This window comes from Lycium barbarum, chromosome 9 (genome assembly GCF_019175385.1).
Source record: "Lycium barbarum isolate Lr01 chromosome 9, ASM1917538v2, whole genome shotgun sequence".
NCBI lineage: Eukaryota > Viridiplantae > Streptophyta > Magnoliopsida > Solanales > Solanaceae > Lycium > Lycium barbarum.
The window spans coordinates 109,455,959-109,468,758 of NC_083345.1; the positions used below are offsets into that span (position 1 = coordinate 109,455,959).

Below are 12,800 nucleotides of genomic sequence, written 5' to 3' on the forward strand. Positions count from 1 at the left end.
AATCTTTTTCCCCTTCAATTTCAGAAAATAGATACTCCAATTTATATGAGTGTGTTTGATTGGACACGAAGTTTAAGAAATATTTTAGAACGTCTTCTAAAATAAGACGAAGAAATTTTTATTGTTAGAAATCATTTCATTAAAGATAAAATAAGAATATTAGAGTTAAATTTTTATTAATAGTCTGTTTGGATGAGCTTTATAGCTTTTGACTTAGTTAGGAATTCTAGTTTATGGCTTTTGACTTATTTTTATTGTTTTGGCTTAAAAATAAGTGCTTAAAATACTTTTTTATTTTATTCAAACGTTATAAAAGTGGTTAAAAACTATTTTGGCTTAAAAGCACTTAAAATAAGTCAATCCAAACAAGCTCTAAATATAGAAAAGTGTCATTATTTTTTAGTAGGTGTTTGGACATGCGATTGAGATGAAATCCCAAATCATCCAAAAAGGCATGATTTGGGATTTTAAACTTTTTAAATGTAAAAATTGACCCATAAGGTTATATTTTGTAAAATAAATCCATAAGTTGGTATATATATTTACCAATCATACGAACCATTTATATCAAGTATTAAAAGATCTACAAGTTGGTAGTATATTTATAACAAATTTACTCTTACCAATCATGTGAGAGGATTATATTAAAGAGTTGTTACGCTACAATTCATATTCAATTTTTCATTTTATTATACTAAAGTTTGATAAATTGATGTTGTATTTTTTAGAAAGGCCTTCTTGTAGCGTATTAATTTGTTATGAACTATGACTTGCTCATTTGGTAAGATTGTATAGAAATTGGAAAAGTTTTGATGATTTTCACAACTTATGGGGTTTTTATGTCTATAAGAAAAAATACAACTTAAGAAATCCAAATTACATGTCCAAACAAAACTTCAACATCAAATGATCATGATTTCAAATCATGTCTAAACGGCTCCTTAGACTGACTAAAAAAAAAGAGTATCATATAAATTGGAACGGAGAGAGTACCTTTTTCTGCTATATCAATTGTAAATTTTTTTGCTATATCAATTGTAATTTTTTAAAATGCCTATTATATTCTCTAGATTATCAACTTTTGCGCTTTTTCGTTAATATCATGATTCATAAATTTCCCCTTTCTTTTAATCTATGGTAGGGATTTAAAAAGAGGACAATCAGATCATTTTTTTTTCAAAAAAGCAAGTGAAAATAGTAAGCAAATATATTTATATTTAACTACATCTATGCCACACATTTATATAAGGCTTATTTTAGACCACACATTTTAAAAATCTTCATTTTTTTTTAAATTTTGTGTCATGTCAAATGGAGTCACATAAATTGGAACAGAGGGAATATTTGTTTGGCCAAGTAATAGCTTGAAATTGGGTCATCACACTATCCAATTTCCAAGGGAGAGGAAGAACTAATGGTAATTACGCTAATAATTTTAAATTCTCTTTATTTTCTTATATAAATATATATAAACTTATTCACACGTTCATTTTTTTTTATAATTACCTTTTATTTAAAATAAAGAAAATATCAATTTTGTGTAATTATATTTGTGCAATCAAACATGACACCAAAACTTATACTGTAATTATAATATATACTCTCTCTGTCTCAATTTAAGTGACTTACTTTTCTATTTGGTCTATAAAAAAAGTGTCACTTTCTATATTTAGTAAGTTTTGTAGTTTCAACATTCTACATGACAAGTTTAAGACCACAAGATCTAAAGGAGTACACACATTTTTAATTTAAGACCACAAAATTCAAAAGTCTCATTCTATTTTTTAAACTCCGTGTCTAGTCAAACTAAAACATTTAAATTGGAACGGGAGTAACAAATAAAAGTCATTATAATTTCTACATTGTAATTTCCAAAAAGGCCATTTAGACCACTTCTTTTAAATAATACTCCCTCCGGATAAAAAAAAAGAGTTCACTTAACCATTTGCACATCCCTTAAGAAAATACTAACTCCTAAACAAAAATAAATAATTTGACTAAACTATTCCTAATTAAATAGACATTGAAATTTGATCATGTAACACTAAATAGGGCAAATCTGAAAAAATAAGTTTAATATTTTTTTTTAATTTGATAAGTGTGATACTTTTTTTCACCTAAAAAAAAAAAAAAGCTCAGTGGACATTTTTTTTCATCCGAGGGAGTAGTATACGACCTCCAAAGGGGTCCCCTTTTTCTTCAAAGACTCCTAATATAGCTTCCGCTCATGTCCTCCAATCAATCAAACAACTCAAACCCTAGAAGAAGTAAAAAAAGAACAAAAAAGGAAAAGTAAGTAGGTAAAAACAAGAAGAAGGCGTCAATGGTGAAAAACCCACCGTGGTTAGAACTAGGGGAAGATATATGGGCCAACATATTACACAGGTTGGGTGCAATAGAAATACTACAAACAGCACAGAAAGTGTGCACTACGTGGAGGCGAATATGCAAAGACCCATCCATGTGGCGAGTCATTACCATGGGGAATGATGGTGACCTCTTTAAAATAACTTATGAGTTAGAGGTAATGTGCCGCCATGCCATTGATCGTAGCCAAGGTGAACTTGTTGATATCAATTTAGAGTACTGTGCTACTGATCACTTGCTTGAGTACATAGCAGAAAGGTAATTTTGGTGTTTTTTTTTTGGTTGGGTTCACCTATTTAGAAAATGATGTTATTTTCTTGTTGGGAATTGGGAGGGTGCATACATAGAAATGAATTTAATTGAGTAAATTAGTTAAAAGGGTCTTTACAATATGAATAGAGGTATATGACCCTCTGTATGCATGAGCGATTCTGAAATAACACCGAGGTGATTTGTTATATTTTGTAGAGAGCCATTTAATCATTAGTGGGCCTTTGGACATAAAAAATGTGAAAATTATCCATGGCCAAACGGACCCTTAATATTACAATGTAAGTCTCAAGAACTTTTACACTATTGGTGTAGTTTTATATGATGACTTGCACCAACACCGTAAAAATTCCATCAGTGTATAGAAGTTAAATTCGAAAAGATAAATTTCTATTTTCTGTGACTATATTTGACTGAAGTAGACATTAAAATAAATGGTGATTCGTTTGATCAGTTGGACTAGGAAACGCAATCTGTTTGGTAGAATCATAATTTATAATTATTTTTGCCCCATTTCTTGTTTTTGCATATTATTTATATGTGCATTTAGCAAAATTTTCAGTCGTTATGTGCTTGAAGTATATCTGCGTCGGGGCTGGTCTGTGGCTTAGCGTGCTGAGAGTGTTCCAGTTCTTTCACTGGACTCTCTTTTTTTGGGAGAGGATAACCGTGGTGGCCGGGCCAGCTTGCACGCAACTCGAGACTCTCTTAGGGTGTAGGTTTTGATCATTGGCGAAGATATTCGATCAATGACAACTTGGCCTAAGGTGGCGCCTGTCATGGTTCCATTTGAGGCAAGAGTCTAAACAATGTCACAGTGTGACCCTTAGTGTGAAAAATGAGAGAAGATCGGTGACTAGTCTATGAGATAGCTAGCGACCAACCTCTACCTCATCTCAACGAGCAAAGAACCATTACAACCCTTTTTTCTCAATGGATACAAAACACCCATGCTTTAGCACCTGGTGCACCAGCAAGCACCAGGTTAACTTGGGGGTAATATTCTCTTTCAAGTTCCTATTTTTCAGATTGCAATGAAGAGAGAAAAGATGAATATTAGGCCTCTATTTTCTTTCTGAATTCGTAAATGTGGTGGTTTTGTACTCTTTTGTATGTGTTGCCTCTAAAATCCCACTCTCCCCCAACAGGAAGCAAAATAATAAAATGCCAAAAACTGAACCGTTTCTTGGTTATGCAGAGGTAGTATATTCAATGACGGACCCAGGATTCAATGGGCGGCCGCGGGGGGGGGGGGGGGGGGGGGGTGCTTTGAGTAGGATTTGAACTCGGCTCCTCTATGGCCTAAAGCCTACCACCTTTTAACCAGAGCATCAAGATCTTTTATTGCTTTCTGGGTGCTATTTATTATTTTATACCAAAATTTCAATAATTTCTATATGTCTACATAGAGTATCCGCCACGATTAATGGGTGCTTGACCACCAAATATTAGTACATGGGTCCGCCCCTGAGTATATTGCCTTTCCATTTTTTTTAAAAGTAAGGTAGAATTTATTCTGCGGTAGACTTGTACTAATCTTCTGTTTTAGGCATTCTGTTTGGTAATTTTTCCTCAGTCTGCCATTAATTCATTTATGCTTCTGTTCACCAGATCAGGAAAACTGAGAAGACTTAGTATTGCGTGTTGCTACCGTAGGGTATATAAAGGCTTCGATGCAGTAGCTCATAAGCTACCACTGTTAGAAGAGCTAAGTTTGACACACACTACTATCACACCAAAAGCCATTGAAGCTCTTGGTGGCTCGTGCCTGAAGTTGAAGTCGTTTGAATTGAATAACTCATTCAAGGAGGATTTTATTGACGACTCTGATGAAGAATATGAAAGAAATAAAGAGGCTCGAGCTATTGCTAAAAGCATGCCTGCCTTGCACCACCTTCAGCTCATTGGGAACTGTATGTCAAACAAAGGCCTTGAAGCTATCCTTACCGGTTGTCCTCACCTTGAATCACTTGACCTACGACAGTGCAACGGCATTTGGTTCGACGAAGACTTAAGTAACAAAATTTCTCGACAGATTAAAGATGTGAAGCACCCTCATGACTCTTTGGATGGTCTTAAATTTTCATTTGAGTATGAGGATGGAATTGATGAGTATAGCGAGCTTGGTGACACGTCTGACAATGACTATAGCGAGCTTGGTGACACGTCTGATGATGACTATAGTGAGCTTGGTGACACGTCTGATGATGACTATAGCGAGCTTGGTGACACATCTGATGGTGACTCTGGTTTTTTAGAAGATATAGGTATCCTGTTTCTTGGATTAGCCTCATTTATGATGTTGCGGGCTTTGTTTGGTCATTGGATTGTGAATAGTGCTCCAGGTGTCCGCTGATCGAATTTTATCAAGTGTGTTAATATTGCTTTATTGGAATGACTTGGCTGAACTTCAAATTCCGCGTCCAAGTTTATTTCATTTGAAGAACTAACAAACTCCCCTGGATTTTCAACCCCTCAGAAATTAGATTGAGTGGATATATAAAGGTTTGAAGTTTACCGTCTTTTCGTCTATTACCAAATAACAGTAGCACAAATGCTTTCTCTAGGGAAAAAAAAAGATCAATGAGATACACCAGATTAATGGATCTTTAAATAAACAAATCAGGATAATGCATAAGTACCCCCCAATCTTGTCTCGGATTTGCAGTTACATACCTTTATGTTGCAGGGGCCCTTATGTCCCTCGAGCTTGTTCGAAGTGGAACTAATAACCCTTCTTAGGAGACAACGAAATTTATATTAGGTGGTTTATAATATGCACTTGACATGTGCAGTTAACCATTTAATCTTTTATTTTTTTCGTTTTCTTGTCTTGTTACTTTATATCCATGCTTTTCTATGAGTTGTTTAGCATTTCAGGGATTTATAAGATATAAAATATTTAGAGCTTTTAGTACTCTTTACTTTGTATATTATTGGCTTGAGATGTATTTATATGAGGTAGCATGATCAATGAGGATTCATATAGCCAATCCTAACTTGTTTGATATAGAGGCTTATTATTTTCTTCTCTTCCTTTTTCCTATTTTTTCTTCCTGTAAATGTATTTCTGAAGTTTTATGCTAGTCCACCATTAAAGACCAGCGGTATACTTCTCTTAATTCCAGTCACCCTCTCCTAATTCCAATCATTCGTCTTCTCCATAAATTGAATCCCACTCCCCTCACCATTCTGGTAGCAGCTTCCCCGTGAGGGAAATCTCATGCTACTGTACTTCCTTTAAAATGAAACATGTTTTCCCTAAAGGATATCCTTTAGTTGCTGATGTCTCTCGTGCAGTCATAGAGGGGTTAACAGAGAATGGATTTGTGTGTGTGTGTGTGTTGTTTAAGTCCTGCAATTTGAACCTCTTTGGGCGAACATGCAAAACTAGAAAAATTAAAGGAAAAAATGTTAAAGATTTGCAGAACCATATGCATGGAAGTTTGTATGAGGTTTATAATTACCCCTTGGTACGCTAAATAACAGTTCATGCGATGACTTGCTTGTTATCCGTTTGAGAAATTGTATCCCAGTTCTCTTTTGTATCGGTTTCTCCTTGACCTATCAAAATGCAACGACAATCTTTACCTCTTTCACTAAAATGCAAGTTATTTAATTTCTTCCTCGACCTATCTTGCTGGGATCCTTTAAAAATACTGTCACACCCTTGTCAGATCCTTAGAAAATGCATACTATTTGGAGGATCTGACACAAGTATGGAGACATTTTTGGAGGATACGACCAATATTGTCCTAGAGTCCATCACGGGGGAGTCAGATCATTAGGTAAGCTTCTGTAGGTAATATAGCAAGACTTTACACGCCTAATTCGATCTATTTTTGGGCTGCTGTCATATTTGATTTTCCAAAGCATTTATTCGTGACAAACTATATTACAATTCCCAAAACATTTCTAAAAATTGAAGGAAATTTTATAAATATTGAGGCACAATGGGCATACTTGTTCTGTTTCTTGTTAAAAGTTAATAAAGAATCAAACCACGCTAATGTTTAGTGAATGCAGTAGGCACATCCTGAAATCACCGGTGCCTAACCCAACATTTCCAATCAAATGTTAATTCATGACTGAATTCTAGTTGTTAAAGGCTTGATACAGTTGCAGTCCTAGTTCATACAGAAAATATTATATATTTAAATTAATATTATCAAAATTATGAGTAACTTGCTCTTCGTGATTACCTGCGTAAAGTTCATACACATCTGGAGGAACTTATCGAATAGGGACAAGCTGGAACAGGATTCCTTAGAATTTTATAGTGTGACAACCGAAAGGAACTCTGTTCTTTGATAAGTAACAGAAAAATGATAACTCTTTGGCTACAAGAACGATCGATAATGAGAATTGATAATATGTAAAAGTGTGAATTAGTTTGCTATTATTGTTGTTGGTACATCAGATGCCCACTCAACTCGGGTTATATCTATATTGAAAAGTAAATGGTAAAATGAATAACTGATAAATGATACTCCCTTTGTCCCATTTTATAGGAAGATGTTTGACTTGACACGAAGTTTAAAAAATAAAAGAAGATTTTTGAAACTTGTGATTTAAAACAAATTATAGAAATTTATGTGATTAGAAATCATGTCATTAATGGTAGAAAGGTAAACTTAAAGTTGAAACGGATTAATTACCCCCTAAAGGGATAAGACACTATTACTCTCCTGAACTATATTTGTTACGACATATCTTATCTTTTCCTGGATCCTATTACCCTCCTAAACTTATTTAAAACGGAATAATTACCCCCTTAAATGTTGATGCCCACTCTCATATGGGAGAGTGGCGTACACTCTCCTTACCACATGTGTATTTATTTATTTTATTTTATTAATTTTTCAGCTTAAGTGTCAATTTAAAAAAAAAACTGAATTTCCTTAAAAAAAATGATTTTTAAAACCCGTTTATTTAAAAAAATTGAAAATTTGTTTTTTTTTAAAACCATAAAAAAAACTGAAAACATGGATTGAAAAACTGAATTTTCTTTTAAAAAAATGATTTTTAAAACCCGTCATTTAAAAAAAAAATTGAAATTTTGATTTTTTTAAAACCCATTTTTTTTTTAAACAAAACTGAAAACATGAATTTTTTTAAATTATGGAAAACTTCATTATTTTTTTAAAATGTTTTAAAAAATCTTGATTTTCATGATTGCATTTTCTTAGGACACTTTTATTTTTCAAATAAAATTCGAAAAAAGTGTTTTTCTTGTCAAAATGTGAAAAAAATGAATTTTTATAAAATTTTGGAAAAATTAATTATTTTTTAAAATGTGGAAAACCTGTTTTTTAAAACTAAATTTGGAGAACTAGGTTTATTTTTATATTTTAAGAAAATACAGATTTTTAAGAAAAAAAAATAAGTTTTCCCGTTTTTTGTATTTCTCACTCTCTCCTTGCCACGTCAGCATTTAGGGGGTAATTATTCCGTTTTAAATAAGTTCAGGGGAGTAATAGGATTCAGGGAAAGGTAAGGTGTGTCGTAGTAACTTCGGATATAGTTAGGGGATAATAGTGTCTTATCTTTTTTACTAAATATAGAAAAGTGTCATTCTTTTTAGACTGAATAAAAAGGAAAGAGTGTATATAAATTGGGACGGAAAAGTATATAACTATATATAATTAACATTGATATAAAAATTAAGAACAGCAATAATTTTTATAATCAATTGCAAATTTATGCTGTGCACGTATACAAATCCTTCTTCTGAATGATGTGTCATTTGAAAAGTAAGAAAAGAAGAGAACGTCCTCTGCCATTACAGTGACATCAGCAAGTTGAAAAAAAAATTGTGGCCCCACCATAGAAAGCAATGAGCATGTGGGGCCTCAATTGTTTCAACTCTCTACCTGACACATAGGAATCAGCCAGGATGGCTGTGTGGAGATGTTTATAGCTTAATTCCTTGATTAACTAAACTTTTATTTTATTGATGAGGTTTGAATCTTATGTTATAATTTTTTTTCCTCCTACTTTAGGTAATTAAAAAAAAATAAAAAATAAAAAGAAGAAGCAAGGATAGCTTTTTCAACCAAATGACAAAATTGCCCTTACTATAAGTAGGCATGTCAACTTATTTAATACTACTCTCTCCGTTCCAATTTATATGATACCTTTTTTTTATTGAGTCGCAAAAAAAAAAAAGGATACATTTTTATAATTAGAACCAACTTAACTTTAAAATTCTCCTTTTATCCTTAATGAAATAATTTTTACCACAAAAATTTCTTTAGCTTATTTTATACCACAAGATTCAAAAATCTTTTTTTTTTCTTAAATCGCATGGCCAGTTAAATACTTTCGTATAAATTGGAATAAAGGAAGTAGGAGAAAGAAAGAAAATCCAATCCCTAAAGAAAGAAAATCCAATCCCTACCCCCCACTCCCTCCATCACCTCTCAACCCAAAAGAGGTTTTGAATTTGAAGAGGTTTTCTGACCCTCCCACTACTCTATTTCCCTTTCCCCAAGCAACAACAACATACTTATTATACTTTCATAAAGTGTGATTTAGGGAAGATAGAGTGAACACAGATCTTATCATTGTGAGGGTAGCGAGGCGGTTTCCAATATACCCTCCAGCTCAAGAAAAGCTATCCAAAGCGGTCCAGAAAAAAAATAAAAAATGAAGAAGTCATGACAAAATACTAGCATGACTAGCAGCCTTGACAAGTTTGAGGAGAAAAGCAAAATGTCGAATGAACATGATAACTTGGAAGCATCATCTTCAGCCTCAATTGCACCACCACCGTTATCAAGACCGTGGGTGGAGCTTCCGCCAGAACTCGCAATGGACATTCTGAAGCGGCTGGGAACGATAGAAATACTCGAGAGTGCACATAGAGTTTGTACTGCCTGGTGGAAGGTGTGCCATGAACCCGCCATGTGGCATACCGTTGACTTGAAATATACTAACGTTTTTAGTTCCAAAAGGGGTCAGGTATTGGAGAAGATATGTAAGATTGCGGTGGATCGTAGCCAGGGCCAGTTACTTCAAGTTAGCATAGCGAAATTCGGTAGCACAGACTTGCTCAACTATGTTGCTGAGAGGTACTCTTTTACTGTCTCAATATTAGTAATTCTTGTACTATTAAAATATGGTCAAAATGTGATTGTCCTCTCAATTGCTTACTTGCATACAACGCCCTTTGGCATATCACTTCTTGAATCAGATGTGGGGGCCTCCAAAATTTGGAGTCTCTTGACCTATCGAACAATTCATTTTCGGGCTCAATTCCATTCTCCTTTGTCAACTTGTTAAGCATGGAAATCTTGGATTTGTCTTCAAATTTCTTGTCAGGTACCATTCCTAGGTCATTGGAAAAGCTCTTGCACCTTAAAGCGATCAATGTTTCATTTAATGATCTAGAAGGTGTAATACCTAGTGGTGGTGTATTTGCAAATTCCACTCTGCAATCATTTCTTCGAAACAAAGGTCTATGTGGAATGCACATATTGAAAGTTCCTGCTTGTGCTATCACTAATCCTGAACAACAATCAAAGTCTAAGGTGCTTGTGCTAAAAATTGTTACTCCAGTGGCTATTTCATTCTTTTTGATATTCTTGTTGGTCTCAATTTGGATAATGAAACGAAAGAAGAAAGGGAAGTCCAAAGATGTGGAAAAGGTTATGGAGATCAGGACTTATCAATTGATTTCTTATCAGGAGATTCAACGAGCAGCAAATAATTTTGATGAATCAAATTTAATTGGCGTGGGAAGTTCTGGCTCTGTGTACAAAGGCACATTATCTAATGGAACTGCGGTGGCCATGAAGGTTCTGGATTTGGCAAATGAGCAACTGTGCAAGAGGTTTGATACCGAATGCGAAGTGATGAGAAATGTTAGGCACAAAAACTTGTCCCTGTGATTACTACTTGTTCTAATGACTATATACGAGCCTCTATTCTGCAATATATGCCCAATGGGAGTCTTGAGAATTGGTTGTACTAAAAAGAGTCTCACTTGAACCTCCTTCAGAGAGTCGCTTTAATGCTTGATGTGGCTGTGGCAATTGAATATTTACATCATGGTCACGTCACTCCAATAGTTCATTGCGACCTAAATCCATCAAACGTTCTTTTGGATGAAGATATGGTGGCTCATGTTGGTGATTACGAAATCTCTAAAACTTTAGCCGTAAGCAAGTCCAGGGCACATACCGAGACATTGGGCACTCTTGGTTACATTGCACCAGGTATAAAAAATTAAGTCTCTTTGATTTTCTCTGATCATAATTATGCCTCTCCAAGTTCTAGAAGTAAAAAAGCAAGTCTTTGCTAGTACGACCATTATTGTTATATTTCAGATGACTAATTTTCTTCAGTTTTCATTCTTATAAGAATATGGCTCGGAGGGAATAGTGTCCACTAGTAGTGATGTTTATAGTTATGGTATCACGTTGATGGAGGTTTTGGCGAAAAAAGGACTAACAGATGAAGAGATGTACAATGAAAATCTTGGCTTGAGGCAGTGGATAATACGAGCATTTTCAGGGACTATTATGGACATCGTGGATGCCAATCTCTTTCCTGCGGAAGAACAAATCACTTCGAAAAATGAAATCTGCATAGCCTCCATGATAGAGTTAGCTTTGGACTGCACAAATGAAAAGCCGGAATCAAGGATAACCATAAAAGATGTAGTCAAGAAGCTTAACAAAATCAGGAACCCATTTTTGGAAACATAGAATTTAGCATCTCTTAAAGTGGTGTTCTTTCTGAATTCAAGTTAACAAGTTGTTTTCTGTTTACCTGGTTTATTAATTAAAGTCGTCCGTACTACTTGGAGGCATGTACTTTCTGTACTTTTGCGCGTTACACTGCATCATGCTGTAATTTTATATTTGAGTGGTGTCCAACCTATTTTACTTTCTTTAGTAACTGTGGTTTCTATGCTTGAATAAACCAGAAGTAAATCGATAAATACTGTGAAAGTATTTAGCTGCACTATTTGGCTATCTATTTGCAAGCTTGAGAATATCTCTCCACCTCTTTTTGCATTTCCTTCATATTTTTATTCATTAGCTTATTCCTTTCAATAGTTTAACATAAATAGGACAGAGCGTAAATTAGAAGAGTAGAATGTAGAAATGGTAGAATGTGCACATTGTAAAAATAAATAGGACAGAGCGTAAGTTAGAAGAGTTGATAGGTTATCACTTATCAGTTGAAATGGCTGTGAAAATTGTGCCAATTTTTGCTTTGATTTTTATTTTTGCCGTTTTCGGTGTAAATCAAGCACAATATGTTCTGGGTTTCCAATATACTGTTGGCAAAAAGAAAACATATTGACAAAATACATGGTGATAATAATCAAAGTAGATCTCTTTTGGAGTTTTAGTAGCGTATAGAGTATGTTTATATAGAAAAGAATAGCAAATTTCAGTTTCTCCTCCTGAATATTTGTTTCTCACCCGGTGTCCCTACTCGCATTGGAAACCGGCTAAATCCAGATTCGGGCCGCATAGGGCCATTCGAGGGAAACACCCTACCAAGGATTTTTTTCATACTTAGCACTCGAGCCCGGGACCTCCTTAATATCTCGCGTTGCTTTAATCCAGTGACGTTGGACTTTCTCTTTCAAATTTGATACGCTGAGCATTAGGATTTGTCTTCCTTCAACTGCCATATGATGTTTTTCTGATGGCTTATACTCTTGGCTTTGTTTTAGGCACTAGAACTGGCAATTTTAGAAAAATATTAGCTGTGTCTTTTTTTTTTTTAAAAGTATTATGCCCTCGTGAATAATTGAAGAACGTGACTTTTCATGGTTTTGGAAGAATTAAGAAGATTAGGGTGCAAATCACTAAGAATAATATGACAAGATGTAAATTATAAAAGAGTGCATGTGGTAAGGATTGCAAAATGCCAATTACTCGGGTTCTGTTAAAATTTGAGGTGCGTATACCTATACAATTACTTAAATTAATATTAAATTCTGTGTGAATTTTAAAAAGTATTTAGGGGACTTTACAGTCAAAATACACGACGTGAGAAGAAATGTGAATTTCACCCTGGACATTCCAAAATTCAATAATGCTACACTCTTTTCGTTGTTTTCTCTTTGCAAAAAGAGGATATATATATTTATATAGTAATACTACAGTCATTACATACTGATTTCTTTAGGAACTTAGTCC

At 34.1% G+C, this 12,800-nt stretch overlaps 2 protein-coding genes across 2 annotated transcripts; both read left to right on the forward strand.

Moving 5' to 3' along the window:
* Positions 1-2,124: 2,124 nt before the first annotated feature.
* LOC132609366 (F-box protein SKIP19-like) lies at positions 2,125-5,159 on the forward strand. The gene is made up of 2 exons (XM_060323323.1): positions 2,125-2,625; positions 4,249-5,159. The coding sequence occupies exons 1-2, from the start codon at positions 2,324-2,326 to the stop codon at positions 4,991-4,993; spliced, it is 1,047 nt and encodes a 348-aa protein (XP_060179306.1). The 5' UTR covers positions 2,125-2,323; the 3' UTR covers positions 4,994-5,159.
* Positions 5,160-9,312: 4,153 nt separating this feature from the next.
* Positions 9,313-10,529, forward strand: LOC132612142 (receptor kinase-like protein Xa21). Its single transcript, XM_060326473.1, has 2 exons — positions 9,313-9,710; positions 9,833-10,529. Exons 1-2 carry the CDS (start codon positions 9,313-9,315, stop codon positions 10,527-10,529), a joined length of 1,095 nt encoding a protein of 364 aa, XP_060182456.1.
* The last annotated feature ends 2,271 nt before the right edge of the window (positions 10,530-12,800 follow it).

Bases quoted from the DNA above. Each gene is read 5' to 3' on its own strand.
- LOC132609366 (XM_060323323.1), top strand. From the start codon at position 2,324: ATGGTGAAAAACCCACCGTGGTTAGAACTAGGGGAAGATATATGGGCC. The intron at 2,626-4,248 runs GTAATTTTGGTG...TCTGTTCACCAG, and splicing joins CTTGAGTACATAGCAGAAAG to ATCAGGAAAACTGAGAAGAC.
- LOC132612142 (XM_060326473.1), top strand. From the start codon at position 9,313: ATGACTAGCAGCCTTGACAAGTTTGAGGAGAAAAGCAAAATGTCGAAT. The intron at 9,711-9,832 runs GTACTCTTTTAC...TTCTTGAATCAG, and splicing joins CTCAACTATGTTGCTGAGAG to ATGTGGGGGCCTCCAAAATT.